Source organism: Nicrophorus vespilloides, unplaced genomic scaffold, assembly GCF_001412225.1.
Source record: "Nicrophorus vespilloides isolate i.1.1-1 unplaced genomic scaffold, Nicve_v1.0, whole genome shotgun sequence".
NCBI lineage: Eukaryota > Metazoa > Arthropoda > Insecta > Coleoptera > Silphidae > Nicrophorus > Nicrophorus vespilloides.
Window position 1 is genome coordinate 806,390 of NW_017100098.1, and position 19,843 is coordinate 826,232.

General features: G+C 31.3%; 1 protein-coding gene across 4 annotated transcripts in view; it reads right to left on the minus strand.

Moving 5' to 3' along the window:
- The window catches only part of LOC108567857 (KH domain-containing, RNA-binding, signal transduction-associated protein 2-like), an 88,669-nt gene that overhangs the window by 10,779 nt on the left and 58,047 nt on the right, over positions 1 to 19,843 (minus strand). For all 4 annotated transcript variants that reach the window (XM_017928565.1, XM_017928566.1, XM_017928564.1 and 1 more), the window contains exons 3-5: positions 5,618 to 5,718; positions 3,542 to 3,658; positions 2,755 to 2,901 (exon numbers count right to left, since the gene is read on the minus strand). In XM_017928565.1, the coding sequence (XP_017784054.1) occupies positions 2,755 to 2,901; positions 3,542 to 3,658; positions 5,618 to 5,718 (365 nt within the window). The remainder of the gene's footprint in view (positions 1 to 2,754; positions 2,902 to 3,541; positions 3,659 to 5,617; positions 5,719 to 19,843) is intronic.

Genomic DNA, 19,843 nt, shown 5'->3' on the forward strand with positions numbered 1-19,843 from the left:
CGAAATGTGTATCTACTTTTGAAAATTGAAACTGGTTGAGTCCTGGCCCATCGCAAACCCCTCTGTTCCCTCTCCAAGAGAACTGCTCTTGAATTACATCCGAACCGATGATCGCATTCACAAAGCGAAAACTCTGCCGCCCCCAGTCGCTGTGTGTGGGGTGACTGTCGCGTGCAACGGTTTCGCAGATTTATCATGGAAAGATGGAAAAACTGAATCCCATTTGATACAGCTTCCATAATAAGCAAATATCGAAATTTCCATTTTCATTATTCCATTACGCTTTTTGTATTCGGTGTTCATTACCCAAATGGGAATTAAAAGCGTTCGGAATCAAAGCTTCGTTTAATTAATTACATGTTGGAAATTTTAATGTAATAAAGATCGATACAAAAAATCATTTATAAGGATTATTAATAGAACATTTAGTTTTTTATCCTTTGTGTCAAATACAAAAGCACTTTAAAAATGCTTTTATGAAAAGGACAAATGATCATAGTTATTTTCGCTCAAAATTTTGATAATTATACAAATATATGGTGCGCGTTATTATTAATATTATTAATAATAATAGAGGAAGAATAACAATAATTTGGAATAATATTTGCGTTAATTAATTATATATTGAAAAATAGGGGAAATATTAAACACGAAAATAAATGCAAGTCAGAAATATTTACTGACATTTCTCATAACTGGCACGTCAAATGCCAGTGATGTAAACAATTTGTAGATTTATGCATTTCCACATTGACCTTAGGCTCCTCAAGGTTTAGATAATATTTAATAGAAATACATATACAATTTGATGAAATATGTGTTTTATGGAAATTTCATATAACAAACATATAAGTAAAGTTTGTAATATAGATATATTATTGTGTCTTGCGTTCAATAAAGATGGTAGCGGTATGAAAATATTGTAGGAAATGTTATATATTGCGCTCCACCAAGAAAATAATAAAAACAACTATTGTTCTTGACATCACCATACTTTTATCCGAAATAAACATGTTCAATCTAAAAATCTAATTTTTAAATAGATTTTAGCTGATTTTATCGGACAATACGACTATCAAAATTACAGATAAATTTTAATAAGAAATACTGGTAACATGACGTTCTTTAATAGTACGTCGAAAATGAATTTGTGAAAGAATCACAAAATTTTCAATAAAAAAAAAATTGGGTCTTCTAGTTCTGATCATTATTCAAACAAAACTAGCTCAATCTTTGATATATCGCAATCCATCAGTTGATGCATAATCCACCACTGCTTTTACAAGAATATTTACAATGAATTAATGTTACATAATTGATTGCGGCATTTGAAAATTACGTTTTCCAAAGAAAATTTTATTGAATACAATTAAACAAATCCATGGCAGCCCACAAAATACATTAACAGTCAATGTATACGTGGAATAGTTGATAGAAGTTTAAAAGAGAAATTCGTTTATTTTCGAGGTGTAATTAAATCGAAACAGTTTCCAATTGGAGTGCATCGATGAAACGATGGTGTATGTTTGCATTTGGTTTTAGTTTAGCTGTTCAAAGGAAATTAATAATTTAATTTATACTGCCTGTTACATGATGCAACAATAATTAGGGTATCTGGGTCATGTAGGTGCATCTCATTAGTTCACTATGATTTAATTCGGAATTAACTTAAACACAATTTTAACATATTAACTTATGATCATATAATAATATGAATCAAAGAAAATCATCACATATTACTTATAAATGCAATTCTTGTTACTAAATTAAAGTCGGAATACAATTAGTATCAAATATTTATTTTAATTTAATTACTTGTTCAATGCTCAGACCTTTTTTTCTATTGCATTATATTTTTAAGAAAACCTATAATATCCACAGCTGCCTGATGATTTTAAAATTATGTAGTTCATTAATTTAACTTGTTTATATTGTAAAGATCTGCTCTATCCAGTTTCTTTTTTTAATTTGCGTTAAAAATAAATGTTTGCATTCGCTTTTCCGCGATGAAACTGTCGGATAAAAATGGATTAAATCCCTGGAGTTTATGGTGAATATTAAAGTGTACCTTAATGGACTCAATTTGGATGTGCAGGTAAAAGGAAACTTATTCCCAAATCTGTTTTCTGAATTAAAGTTTTTAAGGCAAAACTGTTTTTATAGAAGAATTGTATTATTGCAGGTAATCAATATTCATTTTAAAATTATAATTACATTCTTATGCAGAAATTTTAAAGAAATTTTATATTTTTTCCTCAAAGTTTATTTGTTACTTATCTTATAAGTGTTATTTAGATGATATAAATAAATTTTAAATATATCACTTAAGGATAAGTATAATACGTTACTTAATTTTCGTAAGCTGCAAAATACTGTACAAAATTATGGCCTGTAAGTAAATAATGTACATTTTGTGATTAGTTGCAGTTATCAGTATTGACATAAATTGACGTAAGCTTAAATAAAATTGTTACATATAGAAACTTGATTTACTTAAAATGAAATAATGATTGTATACTTTCTAGTTCATTTCAATCGATAAACCTAATAGGGAAAGAGACGAAAGACCATTCATTATACGTTTGGTCAGGTTATTTATTACGACAATGTCGGTTAGGAGCAACGCCGACTCTAATTGCAACTCATTAATTTCGAACGACTTATTGGATTTCGGTGTGCTCTCTCTCTCTCTCTCTCCATTTGAAATGGAACGAAATACATCAATAGCATTCGATGTTGTGACAGTTGACTCACCGGAACCAGGAATCTTCTGACTTCCGCCAAAGCGTATGCAATACGCGCATGGGCTTCAGCGGGGGTGGCAAAAGCGCTGATCTCCACATGCAGCTCTTCGCTGAGGTGCTGGAACTTAGGATCTCCACTGGCTCGAAGCTCCTCTTCCTGCAAAACAGTAAAGGTACATTTAAATTACAACTCGCAGCAAATAAAAAAAAAACAGTTTTCCCGTAAATCGTGGAGAGCGCTTCCATAAATTTACTCGCGAAAAACACTCCAGAGGATAAAATATTGAACGCGCGATCCTATTTAATTCTGTCCTTTTTTCACTCCCTCTGTCCTCTCGGTTGCCATTTATTAACGGATTCATAATTTCCGCAAGATTTTGCAAAGTTACGCGTCCCAGCTCCTTACTATTATTAATAGCATCAAACTTATTTCAACTTGCACAACTCCAAGTCTGAACTTTGGATTCCATTTTTATTTAAACCCACAGAACGCAGTGCAGCTAAATTAGATTTGAACTGTAATAGCAAAATATTTGCATTGTTAATGCAAATACCATTGAGGGAATATTAAATTAAATCAATAATATGAAATACACCAATTATAGTTATGTATTTGCACAAATGATTTATATATAATAATATATTTAGAGAGAGACTACAATCAATGCATGTTATATATGCAATAAATTTACTTTGTTATTATATCCAGAGATATAAGTTTACTATAATGAAATGTATGTTCAAATTATATAGGATCGTTATTTGTGGTGGATGCGCCGGGAGAATAACGTACTCACCTTGTGTCTATCTTTCATTGACCCTCGACCAAGAACTGCCATCTTGCACATTGTATCCTCTTGAAGTCTTTTTAGTGAATTACCTTTTGGACCCAACAGTTTTCCAACAAAATTAAACTGAAAAAAAATCAAAACATATATAACAAATTACTTTGCAAAATATACTGCATTCAATAAAATAAGATCTAATAATGTAGTTTTATGTGTTTTAAACCACATATGTTTTAATATATAATTATTAATAATTACTTGTATGAACGTTGAGAATGAATTATATATGTTGCCGGTCAAGTTGGCCTGAGTGTAGTGTGAGCGTACCCAAAACAGCACAGTAGCAGTTAAGGTGATGTATTTTTCGAATCTTCTAACATTAAATTTGTATATAAGGATTATAGATTTCCGCATTTCACAATATTTACTAGCCGGATGCAAGCCTGCATATTGCATGTCGATGATTTACAACCACGATATTGTATTCCAGAGGAAAGCATCTTAACCTACTCGATTCCATATATCATTGGTAATGTATCTACCATTGGGAATACCCAACTGTATTTCAAAAATATTTTTCTACGTTATCTTATTATTTTATTATAAAGATACGGTTCAGTAAACTAATGAAAGAATTCGCTGAAAATAAGAGTCTTCTTTGTTAAAGAGAGGGTACATAATAAAGTGCTTGAAGCAGTCGAGCAGTTCGACGGGAGGTGGCAACAAGAGGCCTGAGATGGAGTGTTTTCTTCACGCTCTGTCCCACACTAGAGTTTACTTTTTCTGTTTGAGTTTCCGGGGAAGACGGAAATAGTTTCCGGTTGTGTTTGAACATGACCGCTGCGACTCCTCAAGTCGCATTCCCACGACGACCCACCAAAAATGAATAATGAAACTGTTTGTCTTTGTCAACCAATACAATGACTATTTACTTTCCAGAGATGCAAATGAATATACGAGATATTGGTCATATTTGATGGGTTTGGTTGCGGTCTAATTACTAAAGTTTGTGGTAGATCTCTGAATCGATTTGCACGTTTCGACGAGAGCATTTTAAACCACTTCAATGCCAATTTAAGCGAAATGGATTGCACTAACGTTTCTAGCCAAGCACATCCGAAATTCGACAATCTAAATTAATTTTCAATTATGTAAAGTAAGTTATAATATTTTCAACAAAAAATTATATTCTTTTAATTCTCGAAAGTATCATATACAATTAATTAATATCATGGTCAATATGTAATAAAACTACAGATTTTGTATAGTTTTTATACCAAAGGCAATTGACCTAAATCTATCTGTTCCGATAATTTTGATTATCAATCATTTTTTTTGTGATTCCATCACCCAACAATTTAGTGCTCAGTATGAAAACTGAAAGCTCGAGTTTATAATTGGATCGAGCTGATTCTCACTTGAAAAAAAAGAATAATAACTTCCAACAAAAACGAAACGTATTAATAAAGGAATACAAAATTTCTAAAGATTCTTTGTTTCCAATATCCAATTAAACTTAACTATATTTATTTGAGGTGAAAGGTTTCCATTTTTTCATTACATTCAACCGAAAAATACGATTCAGATTATACAAAGGAACGCAATTCCAATAAAAGCGTAATAAATTATATAATGGTGAAGCACTGATGCTTCTTCGATGGCTGCACTCCATCATTCCCCTTATGTATGCTCTTGCACTGAATTCAATATACTCAAGAGTTTATGCCTAGAAATACTGTTTTCGTAAAAAATATTAATGTTTAAACCTACGTTTCCATTTTAGCTATAAGATTGCGTCGTTAAAAATTTGCGTTACGTTTGATAAGGGATTTTTAATTTGAATTTTCCATTCGGGCGTTTTTTAAAGGCCACTTAAAGCATTTTTTTCATTAACGATCCATAAAATGTCTATGTGCTCTCCTTGTCTTTTTTTATTTTGTTTACATGCTCTGGTTAGTAATAATTGACAGATAAAACTTTGAATGGGTAATTACGTCGAATGGGTATTAAGGTAAACGACGTACAATAAATTTGATTGGCTTCTGGTGGGATAGAACTAACTTTTTCATGCATCAGTTTCATTACCTTAGGATGGTCTCTGACAGGCACCACAACGCGTACAGCAACTTTTATCGGTTTGTCTCGTGTGATGTCCACCATACGACGAGACTCGCTGCTCTTCATTTCTGAAAACAAGAACATAATCTTAGTTTATTAAGAATTTATTTATTAATAAATTATTACCAAAAAAAAAAAAACAATTTGAATGGCATATTTGAATCAACTTTGTAAAAGTTTATTACATTTTATTACAAGAATGTTTTTTGTAATTTCCGGTTAAATCTGGACAATTTTGTAGTACTATTTGATGAACTAATAAATGTTGACAATCTAATTTTCATATATTTTGTATATTAATAAAGTTAACAGATAAGTTACTGAGAAGTTTATATATAAATTAAGTTGAACAGACATATTGGGGCATGCTATATGCATATTGATGAATAATGTCTCATTAATCTATTATTGTAATTAAATCAATTGTTAACCAAAATGAATATAGGATCATCCACTTTAAAACCTCACATTTGGTATTTCATGCACATGCAAATTTCAGTTCTGTTTCAGAATAATTTCAGCTCGAAAATTTCCGAGATAAAAGTCTCACCCAAGAAAGTTTTTACGTCGGATATTTTAGTTCTACATTGGAAAACATTCCGACTAACCACTTGTCTCTGCAAACTGAAAACGTTTTAATTCCCACGGCCCTGCAATTAAAGTGCGGTCGTTATATACGCAACTATTGAAATTGGTGCTTGTCAGCTGTTTTTCCTCAAAACGTGCAAATTTAAGACTTGTTTTTCTAGTCTTTGTAGTGTCCCTAGAACCCCAAGTCTTTAAATACTGGAGCACACTTATATATAAAAGGAATTTATTTGTGATCGAATTCAAATTTAATTTTAATTGAAAGAAATTATAATATCAGAGTGTCCCACTTGATTGGAACGGTGATCTTTTTTGATTATTGATAGTAAGGAGAATAGGTGAGTGTTAGATGGAAAATCTCTTAGACCCTAATTAGAGAGCCGTTCGATTTAACAATACGTTGTTGCCGGGGACGTAATTAGTGCGGTCCTAATTAAGTTGCGGCGGTGGCGAACTGCACGAATGTGTGCACGATTAATTCAATTTAATTTAATGCCCTCATGGCCCTCAGAAGGAACACCAGCGCCAACGTCGAGATTTATAACATACATTTTGCAACTTTATTAAGTGAAGCCCGTAATTAGCGGGGTGCGAGGGTAAGTGTGCAAAAGTGGGAGAGAGGCGATGTAATCGATTTCTTTTTCTTCTCGGTCGGGCCATCTCGAAGCACATGAAAGAAACTAATAACAACTTAACAACTTGGCTTTTCCGTCCGTTTAATTTCCTTAAAGTCGGGGGGCGAAATTTCCTCAATAAATTCTCGAGCTTTCCCGACACACTATAAATGCAACAGCGCGAAGTGAAGAGAGAGAGAGAGAAAAAGAGGGGAACAAGTAGCACTTGAATGGCTCATTTACACAAGCGAAAATTCGCGAAGTCCCCGAAGAGTTAACGAAGTTTAAAATAATAGTAAGGAAACGATAAAATAAGAAGTATGAAAAAATAAAATTAAACGCGGACCCTTAATTAAAGCAGCGATTTTCGCATCTTCCCGAAAGCAGGCTCATTAATCTTAACACGTTCGGAAACTTAAGCACAAACTCATTACACAATTATTATTTTCATTAATTTACAGTTTTCCCTATTGCTGCAGACTGCCTAAGTTTACCACAAACGCGGTTTCCCTCCATCTGTCAAATAATAAACTTGTGGTAATTGAATTTGAAAGCTGGTTACCGCACATGGAAGCGAGATTGCATTAAAACTTATATACATTTACGTTTTATTTTTCGCATGTAAAGTGAAACGAAAACTCCGGGGAGCAAGTCGAGTCTCCTGCTGATAAAAGTTGTTAAAAAAAATCCGCAAAATACATTTATAACATCCTACGTTTGATGTTACATTACGAATATCCTTTATTAAATTAGTAAATTGCTTAATTTTGCAGTGAACTTTCTAATATTATGACAGTATTAAACTACAATTACCGTATTTTTCGGACTATAACACGCATATTTTTACATGAAAAAATGGACACAAATTATTAAAATACATCCAATGCCGTGCGTGCATTTGACGTGGTTGTTTTATTGTCGGGTCACCAAATATTTAAGAATTTCTTGCTATAAGATACAAATGCATACTGTGAAAGTACAGAAATGTTATTTAAGATATTCATGTCAAACTACAAAAATTCAATATTGTTTGCGAAATAATTCAATTTAACAAAGCAACATTATTTAAAATTGTATTAAAAAACGAAACCTCAATTAATATAATTGTAAAATAACCAATTATAAATACATATTTACATATTTACATAATAGCTCAAACAGAAACGGAAGTTCTATAAAGGTGATTTATTCTATTTGATGTCGACAAAACACACATTGACCCAGATTCACAGACAACGTGTGTACTGGAAATTAATTAATAAAAAAAACACGTCCACAAACAGAACAAACAATGGCATTCAGCTGTTTTAAGTAAAAAGCTGTTAATTTAGATTTTTTGTTATTTTCGGTTGTTATTTATTTTTATTACGCTGAAAATGATCCCGTATTCATTGGATCCGTATTGGTAGTAGCAATCTCACAAGATTGAATCTGTGGAGACGTGGATCATAAAACGAATATATAGAGGATTCTTTTTCATTCCATATTGACAAAGAATATATAAGGAAATGTTTTCAGAAACACGGGTAGTTTGTTTTCAGATTTTCATATGCCACATATTTTTCTTGTCCTTTCAATCTTTCAATTTGTAATCAAATTATTTTTATAATACTTAAATTAACATATGTCATATAGAAATATTAGACTTAATACAAAATCTATTGAGTCAGCAAGATTTTTTGAATATTTAGTGTGACATAAAACTATTTTTGTATATAAAAATAAATTATTTAGTTTCCATTTTGTTCGATCTGTAAAAAACTGAACTCAGTGCGAATTCACGTCATCACAATTAGTGAAAGATTGGAGTAATTTTCCAATTAAATTCCAAAGATGTGTGAAGATTTTGATTGTTTTTGTGAAATAGGATTTGAAAATGTTGATTTAAAAAATTTAAATATTTCAATAGATTGTAATAACAACAAATATCATGCAAACAGAATTACGCGTTTTTTTCTCACATCAATTCTGACGTTTCGTAATTGATTGTTTAATATTCTGCATCGCGCTTTTCTATCACGCGATGTGCATTGATTGAGTGCATTATGGAAAGCTGTCAAATGGGCAGAGAGCACGAAATACATCGGTACGTGTCTATGGGGCTCAGTGATTAATTAAATACAGATCGTCATGAAACAAGAATGAACATTTCAGTTGATCGTATCTGGCGTTTATGTTGAACATTAAATCGTAATCCACATCACTTTATAGAAACGATTAAAAAAAAACGGCAAGAACTCGCGATTAGCCGATTCGTGAAACTTCTTATTTAATGACGTGCAGAAAGATGATACTTTCATCCGGCTCAAGGGATGATGATCATGCCGACTATTTAGGTTTGCTTTTATTTTTTTGTTTTGTTTTTCTACGCGTCGAAATATCCGCTTATTATATAATATTTACTCCCCTTCTCATCGTTAAAGTGTTTGCTGCACGTCGTGCCGTGAGTGAGAGTAATCGATATGTGATGCGCTGATTAGAGCTGCGCATCCATCAGATCATCCAAAAAATGTAATAAATGAAAACAAATTTTATTACCTGTTTCCAAACAAGATATTCCAGTCGTACGGATTTTCTATTTACAATCGATGTAATTAATCTATTTGTTGTCTAGAAAGGAGAGGTGCTGTCCTTCCGAAGTTTGTAATTGCATGTAGTTAAGTTTGGTTTTGAATTAAAGCATTACATGTTGTATATTCCCTTCGGCTTTAACACTAATTTGCATTTCAAACAAAGCCTTTATTAGTTTGTAACATATTCACTTAAAACAATGTTTTTGATGTAATATAATATTAGTATATTTGAAATAAACTACAAAAATATCTATAGAATTAATCAGATTTCTCTATTATACATGTCTTATTTCCTAAAAGATTTAACTAATATATTAAAACACCGATTATCCGTGGAAATTCAGGAACGTCAAAGCACAGATAATTGAAAAACACGGTTAATACAAATAACGCTTTTATTTGCTTTAAAAACTTAATATCTATGTATTTTTATACAAACATACATTACGAAACTGTTATGAATTGTGCGTAAACAAAAATATTTTCGGTCTATAATAAGCTTGCATTCATCAAAAAGTGATGTAGAGATTGCATAAAAAAGCAGTTTTTTCGGTATTTCGTATTTGTAACATTCCAAAATTTTCATTAAAACGCAAATATGAATGAACACGTAATGAGTTCGTTTTTACCTCAAAAATAACACACATTTCAAATGCCATGTTTTAATTGAAAAAAAAAGTTTTGTTTTGGTAGTTTATTTAAACAAGATCAAAATGCATTTTTTAATTACTAAAAAAAATCGTTGTGTTCACAGACAGTAATAATCTGTTTCGACTGCTTTAATGATTACCAATTTGTATGAAACAACATTATTTGTACACGAAACGACTACAGAGAATATTTTAATTGTATAACTGTAGAGAGGTTTCCAACAAGGTCTATGGAATTTGGAATAGATTAATTTATTTGAATGGGTCAATCAATTTTCAAACATGTGGATTTATTAAATATTGTAATTCAAAGATTAATATTTGTGTATTAAATATTTATATTACATTACGATAATTATTATAAATAAGTCAAACGAAGTTGTAAAATTGTTTAATTATAAAAATTAAGTTGATGGATTGTCCGTACTCACAGCTTTTTGTGCATTACAATATATATATATGTAGAAAAAAGGTTGGGTGCTATAAACAATAGGTATTGTATCCTATAATAGGCTTATTACTTTAGTAGCTGCCTCTAAAAATAACAAATTAAGACTGAAATAGTAAATTACATATGACTATCATAATTATTTATATGGTTGCAAATGTGAATAGATGCTCCATTACGGAATTTGCCGTATGCAAGCTCCGACGCTTCCGTTTTTCCGGTTACGGTTTAGCACAGGTGTAATTTGTGTTACGGTTCATGCTGCGCATCGGTAGCCGCATATTTCAAGTGCCCTAATGGCCTTCGTATTCACTCCTACATACAGAGTGTTTTGTTTGGTTTTGTTGGTTGTCTTGATTTTATATTTTTAATTAAATTGCCTTTAGAAAAATTATATCAAACTAAATCATAAAATTAAACTGATTTTTATGAATAAACTATATATTATTTCACATTTATACTATATACAATAGAGGCAGGTAAGCAATAGCAATCTATTTAGAACAGTAATGGTAAACCTATGACTCGCTTGTCAGAGATGACACGGTGAGACACTTTGGGTGACACGTCAAAAAATATAATTTATATTCATCATATATGAAAAATATTAGAAATGAAGCACCCATATATCCAAGTGACACGGCACCCGAGTTAAGTTTTTTTCGAACTTTGACACACCGATCCCAAAAGGTTCGTCATCACTGATTTCAATTGTCAACGTAACATATTTTAAAAGATACTAATGATTACAATACAGAAAAAAGCAAATTAATTAATTTACAAACAAATAACATCACATTAAATTTGGAATGCATGGATTGGAAATATCACGTCGTCGACGAGTTTTGCTACCCTAGAGGTTCGTATAACATTTTATGGTCACTGTTGGGGTTATTTCCTTCGCATAAAGTTCAATTCCTGCGCTCGCCTCGGAAACGGAATCAATTGTACATTAAATAGTCATAAAGATGTTATAGGTCTGCACCAATCAATTCGACGGCTTAATCAGCTACACATTCCACGTTTCCTATTCGACCCTCTTTGAAACATCACTTCCTAGAAATTTGCATAATATTTCTTCTCGTAAATGTAAGCTTTTCGTGACGAACTTTTTAATACTGACCAATCATTCCTTCTTATTCTATTATTAATAGCTGTAGTGCTTTTATATTATTTTACAACTTATACTATAAAATCTTCTTTCGGCATATTTAAAATGCTGGATGAATCATTATCAGTTTATATAGAGAATCAAGTTTCCACTGTATGGAAGAGAATAATAGAATATTATTTTGAAATATTTACAGATATGTAATGATTTTATGTAGGGGAAGAAAATACTACAGATGGGATGCATCGTGCAAAAAAGTAATTTCGGATCAAAAAGGATGGATTTGCCGTCGTAGAAGTAACTCCGCAGAGAAACAGGGAGAACATAAAAAAATAATCAAAAGTCCAAGAGATACTTGGTGAGGGGTTGCGAATAAATGGCGAGGATATATCCTCATTTTTTTTTCTTACCATCGCTTTGCAATTTCAATCCACCATCCTTTGGGGCACGATAAAATCGAGAGATTTGCTAATTCACATTTCGATCCGCATCGCATTTCGCATTCGCATCCCTTTAATCGGGATCCCGATTTTCAGTTTTCACTCCGCACTTGGCTTAGACGAGAAAGAATTGAAAATGTATCCTGGATTTATTGAAATTGTTCCTCTGCTCCTTGCCAACATTATGATCTCGCACGTTGACATCCAAAATTGAAATCGGAATTTCCAATCCTTGGCATTTCTTACTTCGAATCCTAGCATTTCGCAACTGGTTGTTTCTGGCAGCTTTTGTTCTTCTTCGCACCCATCGATTTTGGATATACTCCAACCTGTTGTCTGCAGGATTCTTTTTTCGGATGTTCGGTTTTGCAAGGACATGGACGGTCCCAACTGTTGATTGAAATATTCCAGCCTTACTTGTTTTTATAATACAGGCTACTCTATTAATGCCTCAATACTTGTTTATTAATGCCTCCACAGGCGTAATTTTGTTTAATGTTACCCTATTGGCAGATTGCCAGAAGGCTAATTTGTGTTATGCAAGAACGGACAATTGTTTGTTCCATCATCATTGGATTTTGATTCCAGCATCGGTGAAGGACGAAGGGAAATCAATGCCTACTCGGAAAACTTAGATGGAATGCAGCGAACAGATGAAAAATCGTAAAAGCTGATATAAACACATATGGAGCAGACGTCAATCGTATTGCAATGTCTTTTACAAACACACTTCACTGTATTATTTGTTCCAAATTGTATTATATTTTCACAACAATGTATAACAAAAGTAAAAATAATAATTAAATAACGTTATTGATTAATTAGTTTTTATTTGAATGACCATTATTAAATAATTTCCAATTAACATTTTATGCTCTTCGTGATGCAGCAACATTTTGTAGGAGATCATTCATTACGTGAGCACGTAATGTCGGAAACGAATTAGTACGTCTTGCCACGTGAATGTTGCGATTATATAATGCTAGTTGGCGCAGCATCATAATAGGATTCATTAAGCATCATCGAGTATAGTTGCGGCCTCCTGGGTATGGCCAATACTGCTATGGTAACCGAACTGGGTTAATTTAAGTTATTATGTGAGCAATGTAGTCACCAAATCCTATTAATTACTGAACTGCATAATTACCGAAACTACTCTATTATATTTATTTTCTGTCAATAAACAATATTAAGTTTATTTCCCATTATTTATGGTTAAGTCACCCTACCCACGATTCCGTGGGCGCCGGTTCGAATCCTGCTTAAGCCAGGCCCATCGTTCATCATGAATGTAAAGAGGTTCAGCATATGGACCTTCAGCCAAGTCGAGTGACAATGACAGTGTTAAGTATAGCAGCAGATACACAGACAAAGGGAATAGTGGAATCGCAGAGCATCAATATACTACAGAAGTTAACCTACAAGACGGCAGCCAAGCAATAAATTACAGAAGAATATAATGGTAAAAACTTCTATTGGAAAGTTTTACCAAAAAAGCAAAAATGTCTACCGCCATTAGATTTTCAGGAATAAGATTGTAAATTACATATACTATAATATAATAAAAAAAATCCCATTATTTGTATACATAAATGTAAATTCAGTTGACTCATAAAAATAAATAAAATTATTTTACTTGTTTGGCGTCTATGAGACGCCAGTGGGTACAAACCAAGTTTAATATTTATTTTTTAAATAATGTTCACTAATCGTAAATATTCTCATTAATCTAATTTGTCAAATACAGAGAGAAATGATAATTGGTAGAACTAAAATCCAGGTTTAGTTTTACGAAGTGCTTGTAACCATCAAGTATAAAGTATGTGGGAATGCTATTCGATTGTAAACTTAACGATAACTTTCCGTTTAATTATTATTATATAGCGGATACTTCAAACTTTAAAAATGTAAAAAGATATTTTTTTGTATATTATGAGCTACAGCTAATTATTAAAATTTCAATTATTTCAAATTATTAACTTTTTGTAATTATAAAGTATAATATACCATTTATTTTCGAATGACTGAAATAAAAATAGTAGCTTCATTCGTTTCAATAGTATAGTGATTATGTACCTATAATGTGTTTATTAGTTATTAATATTAAAATCAGTTTAGTAAGGAATTAGTAATTTTTTAATTAGTTTAAATTAAAAATAAGGTAAATTGTAGAAATTTAGATAACATTCGTATCTCAATTTAACATGAATTGCAACATGTTTACAATTTGTTCCCATTGGGAATTCTCGAGTAGCGACACGTCGCAAAATCTTTATTTATTTAGTGCCATTTTATTCGCATACGAAGGGTCGATGTGTGCCTGTGTATAAAACTTTTTATGCGACGGCGTCTTTTATTTATTACAGCTGCAACGAAGCTGCGGCTGCGGCGGGGAATCCCAAATCTAAACGGTAGCAATTCCCCATTCGCCGCCGCCTCCGACCGCCCTGATTACATATGTAGACTTCTGAAAACATGCTCATTATATCCGGATACACTTCCTATTAATAATGCGTATTTATATACATTTTGTTATTAATTGAAACAGGTAATATTTACAAAAGAGAAGGAACGAGAATATTTAGAAGCATAATAATGTTGTGCTTCAAATTGCGTCGCTTATTAGGAAATTGCTCGAGTCCTTTTCCAGGAATGAGAAAATAGAGTAGCGCTCAGGAACTACTTGGATTATAGAATATTAATAAAGTCAGGAAATTGGATTCGATTGGATTTTGTTTCAGTCTTTCATTTCCTGTTTCACCTGCATACATTTTTCTGTATTTATGATGTATCTACACAATATGTATTGTACATGTTAGATTTTCATAAATTGTACAAAAGTATTGGCCGTTATCGAAAAATAAAGTACAAAATCATAACATAATCACATCCTCATAAGCGGACAGTATGAAAAAATAAAGAAAGTTTGCCATATAATGTTCATAATGGAATTCAAAATTTGAATGGCGATGAATTTTTGGGAGAATGAAACACCTAATTGCAATTTCATGTATTAAGTATTTTAGCACTGCATAAGCTCAAAGTAGGAAACATTGTGCATCTCTTGAATCGAAACAAAATTCGAATTAATTAATGGATTTCTCTCAGAACTCGTTTTGTTTACTTTAAGTACTTTCGTGTACTAGTTTCCACTAAAACTTTGCTGCTGAAATACTTATTTGCAGTGATTTCTACTTAGCGCGTATTTATCTCGCCGAAATCTTTATACGGATTAAAAGTATCTTTAAATGGAACGTAATTAAACACATTATTTCTTTGCTTTGAACTGAATTGCATTACTTTAACTTTGATCCATTTCCAAATGCCAATAGCAATTATAGATTTGAAATTAAATTCGCATTCTGTACTGTTTAATTATATTATTATTACATTAGTTATTTTCTAAGATCTATTTTCTAGTTATACAAAGTAGTGCAAAAGTCAAAATAACATTACATTGGTGAATGCAGTCTTGTAGATATGTACATCTAGTTAAGAGCACTAGATAAATCTTCAGAACGTTAGCTGAAACATCATGTAATTACATTCGAGTAGAACAAATAAAATTTACTAGAATATATAATCTTAATACATACATTCACATAGCTAAGAACCCCAAAATACGATTACATAGCAAATTAGTTGCTATATTTACTCAAAATTAACTTGAATAGTATAATTAATATGTATAATAATATGTACTTGATTCGTATAGCTAGCTAGCTAATATGTTTACCTAATATTTACTTTTACATTGTGAATTTTATTGTAATTTTAATCTTGTCAGTCAATTACTGCCAAAATTTATATAATTTGCAATATGTGATATAATTATTCAATTTTGTTCACATTTTTACGCTCGATTTTTTGATATCTTCCAATGAAATAGTTACAACCATTTTCGTATATTTTCAAATTGAAACAATTAAATTCGTTTTTTTTCTCTCTGTGTTCATTGTTAAAGTTCATAGGTAGACATTTCACGTGTAACACGGAAATAGGATTCGCTCATATCCGTGCCTTTCAAAATAGTTCAGTTATTCCATTTTTAGTACGTTTATTTTTTTATGTCGATACGTGCAAATGTGGATGGAAATCCCCATCCGGCATTATTTTTATTGAATTGTTTTGCATGGATGGCAACAACGTCTATTATTGTAGATATTAACTGAAGTGAGCTTATTTCCATCCAGCAAGGAATTTCACATTTAATAGTCATTCTGACATGAACTAGAAAAATAATTGACTGTAAGCCGGTTTCTCACTTGATGGCCTTTTGTGACTTGCGATGAAAATAACCGTAACGTGGAGGAATACAAGTGGGCCAGAGCAAACGTTCAATATTTACATTGGAAATTATCCTTTCTGCAGGAAGGAAGCTTTCAATCTACGTGTGTGCACGCACAAAGGGCCCCTGAAAAGCAGGTTCTCCCCTCTCGCCATTAGATCTACGCCCTTTTGGACCCGTCGTCTCCTACTGTCCCCCCCACATCGTTCTCCACTTTGTTGCCGTTGCAGCTTAGGCTGCTTATTTTGAATTCAATTAAGGTACGAGAAGGACTAATCATAAATTCTCCTTGTGTCCCGAAAGGCGGAATCTTCTCGTTCCTGCCTCATTTTTTGTAGCCCGATAGTTTGAGCTCGTCTGCCCTCTGCGACATCATTTTAAATGACTCGAATAACTCAGTTCGCCGCAGGACAATTATACTCCTTCTACTCGCCGATGAACAAAAATGCCATCCATATATAAAAAGGATTTCCGCATAATTAACCTTACGTATTACACTAAATTACACAATCCATTTTCAAACTAATTATTATGTTTATTAATAGTATTATATAATAAAATGTATATCAATAATATATTTCGTCTTTTCATATATATTACAAATATTTTGTACTTATATGTTTTTAAATTTCACACATTCCAGAAAATATTATTTAATTGAAATAATTTATAAATAAAATTAATTAATAAATTAAATGCAATGCTGCTTGCAATTAAAATAGTGAAAGCTCCAGAAATTTCGCTGAAATTTAATATAGCAATATTTTGCTGCAAAACCCGACAAACTGTGACATTGCTACTTTTATTGCGACATAGTTTTACGTTCGAGAGTTAGCTTTTATTAAGGCTTGAAGTTATTGCATTTTCTGCATGTCAATGTATTTTTTTAATAAATAATTACAGCTGTTATAATAAGTTTTTCGAAACATACTTACGAATTAATCATTAATAATAAGAAATAGCAACTTAAATTTATTTTTTTAAATTATTTTATAAAATATTCATTACAGATCTCACTTTAACTTTTAAGTTTGAATATATTAAACGAATGCCAATTGTGTAAATAAATCAATAAATTTAAAAAAGCAACTTTAAATATGAATTAAAAAAAAAATATTTATCTACTTAGGTTTTGCCGTTGCCAGAATGTCGAAATATGCAGATTTTCCTTAATACCTTTATCCGTTGCAAATTTAAATATCACTTCCCCTAAATTTAGGTGAAGCATGTCTAAATATCTTGGTGGGAAAAGGTAATCAATAATTTTACGGTGAATTCAATATTGTAGTAGTTTACATGTGTTCACTGCATATTCGCTTGTGGATGCTCCGGGTTATAGCGTGTCTTCACATAGGGATATCCTTGTTCAAATCTCTACAACTGTATAGTATACACAGAATTGGAAGGGGATTGTAACAAAAGCTTCTATATAATTTAAAATATCTTTCCATCATTTTTTCTGACAATAATACTGAATTTCTAATAATATACCAGTATATATTTTTAATTTCAATAGTATCTAAAGATAAGTGCATTATTTTATTCTGGTTTTAAAATGATAATTAATCAATATGATTTAGTAATAAAATTTGTTTACTAATTTTAATTGACTATAATTTGTGCCAAAGATTTAACGAATGCAGTCTAATAAGTTAGTTTACAATAATTTATAATTACTATTATTAATTTGTTATGTATTGAAACAAAGTATTTCTATACATATTAGTATATAGCAATAAAAATCGGAGTTAAATTAGTTTTAATTAATTTAAACATTATCCAGTCTTCATAAAGTATGCAAGTATAAAAAGTAGTTACAGTGCCGTTTGTTATTGTTTATCATTTTTGACAAAGTTGTAGGTGGTACAATGTAGAATGGAAACTCATGTTGTTTTGGCGTGTGTTTGCGTTTAACAATTGGTTTGGTTCAGGTGCAATGCTCGTAAGTGCATACATAGACAATATTAGCTCCACAACTGCCGCCCCTTTGCATTCGCCGCCGCCCCCATGAGACCGGGCGCTGGGGTGTTTTCGCTACGTATTCACAAGCAAACACGCACAAGCACAAAGATGAAATACCTTGACATAAACACAATTGCGTATTATCAACAACCTGCCGACGTTATGTTACATTATTGTTACATTCTACATACGTAACATTGTTTGTATTTTAACGTGCAACTCATTTTCAGTTCATTAATTGGACGACGAAAAAAAAAACGCGCGCAACAAATAACAAAAACAACAAGCAAAATATATAGAAGTTAAACGTTTTCATTGATTGCTACATATTTCTGCAGCTCCAGGGGAAATGCATTTCATATTTTTTGTATGCTTCTGCTGGCTGGCGAAACATTTGAATGTTAATTACTTAATTACGTTTCACGTTCGCAAACATTTTTTTATATGAAACCGTTTTGTACATTATCTTTTTATCCCATTCTCCAGTTTCAATATTGTTGTAGAAGTAGTAGTATAATATAATATTTATGCCATTAATTTGGATTTTATATTTAAACTCAGATATTTATAAGTTTGCGTTTCAATAAATTAAAAATATACGTATAGGTTACTATAATGTGTCAAACTGCTTAAATGTATCTAAGAGAGTTATATTTATTAACTAAATAATATAAGTTTTTTTAATATAAATTATAAAAAGTCTGTCGAATGGTTTAAAATGCTTGAAATTGAAAAAAAACTATACTGAAATTATTTCACATTTCATTATAACATTTCAAAAGCATAATTTATACAATAATTTTTTAAATTAATAAACTAAGTGTGAAAATGTATGTGTTCGAAATTATCATAAACTGATAAATTGATAAATGGACTATACTCCCTTCGAAAATTTGGTATACATTAAGAAAAAGAAGTAGGATTAATGAAAGTAATATTATCCTGTATCCTGTCCTGTTTTTTTAATTTTTATTACTAAATAAGTGATCGTATAAGATGGAAATTATGAATATAGTTTTTACTATATATATATATTTAGTGCACATATAGAATATATATGTCAGTAATAGAAGAGTTTTCGATAACAAGTGTTTGTTCCGACTATTTTCGTAGTTGTTTTCGAAGCATATGTGTAGATATTTTTATCATCCAGTATTGGATTTTTTGGGCCTACAAAAGCATTTAATGAACAGAGTGAGGTGTAATGAACTAACACTCTTAATATTAGTATAAGTACAATTGCATTTTTTTAAGAATAAAAATAATATTATTTATTAGTTTATTTAATTTATTTAAGTAACGACAGATTCATAATAAAATGTTGGCGAGTTGGTATATATTAAAGTGGGAGAACACTCGACTCTGTTTTCCAATCATTTAGTCTGCAGTCTATCAATCTTCCTCCGGTGATCCATTATTTAAGGCGCACAAGATGGTAATTACTCAAGAACTAAACTTCTCCCAGCTTTAAATCTTTATATTATAGTTTACGATTCAGGTTATTATTATAGCCGTATTT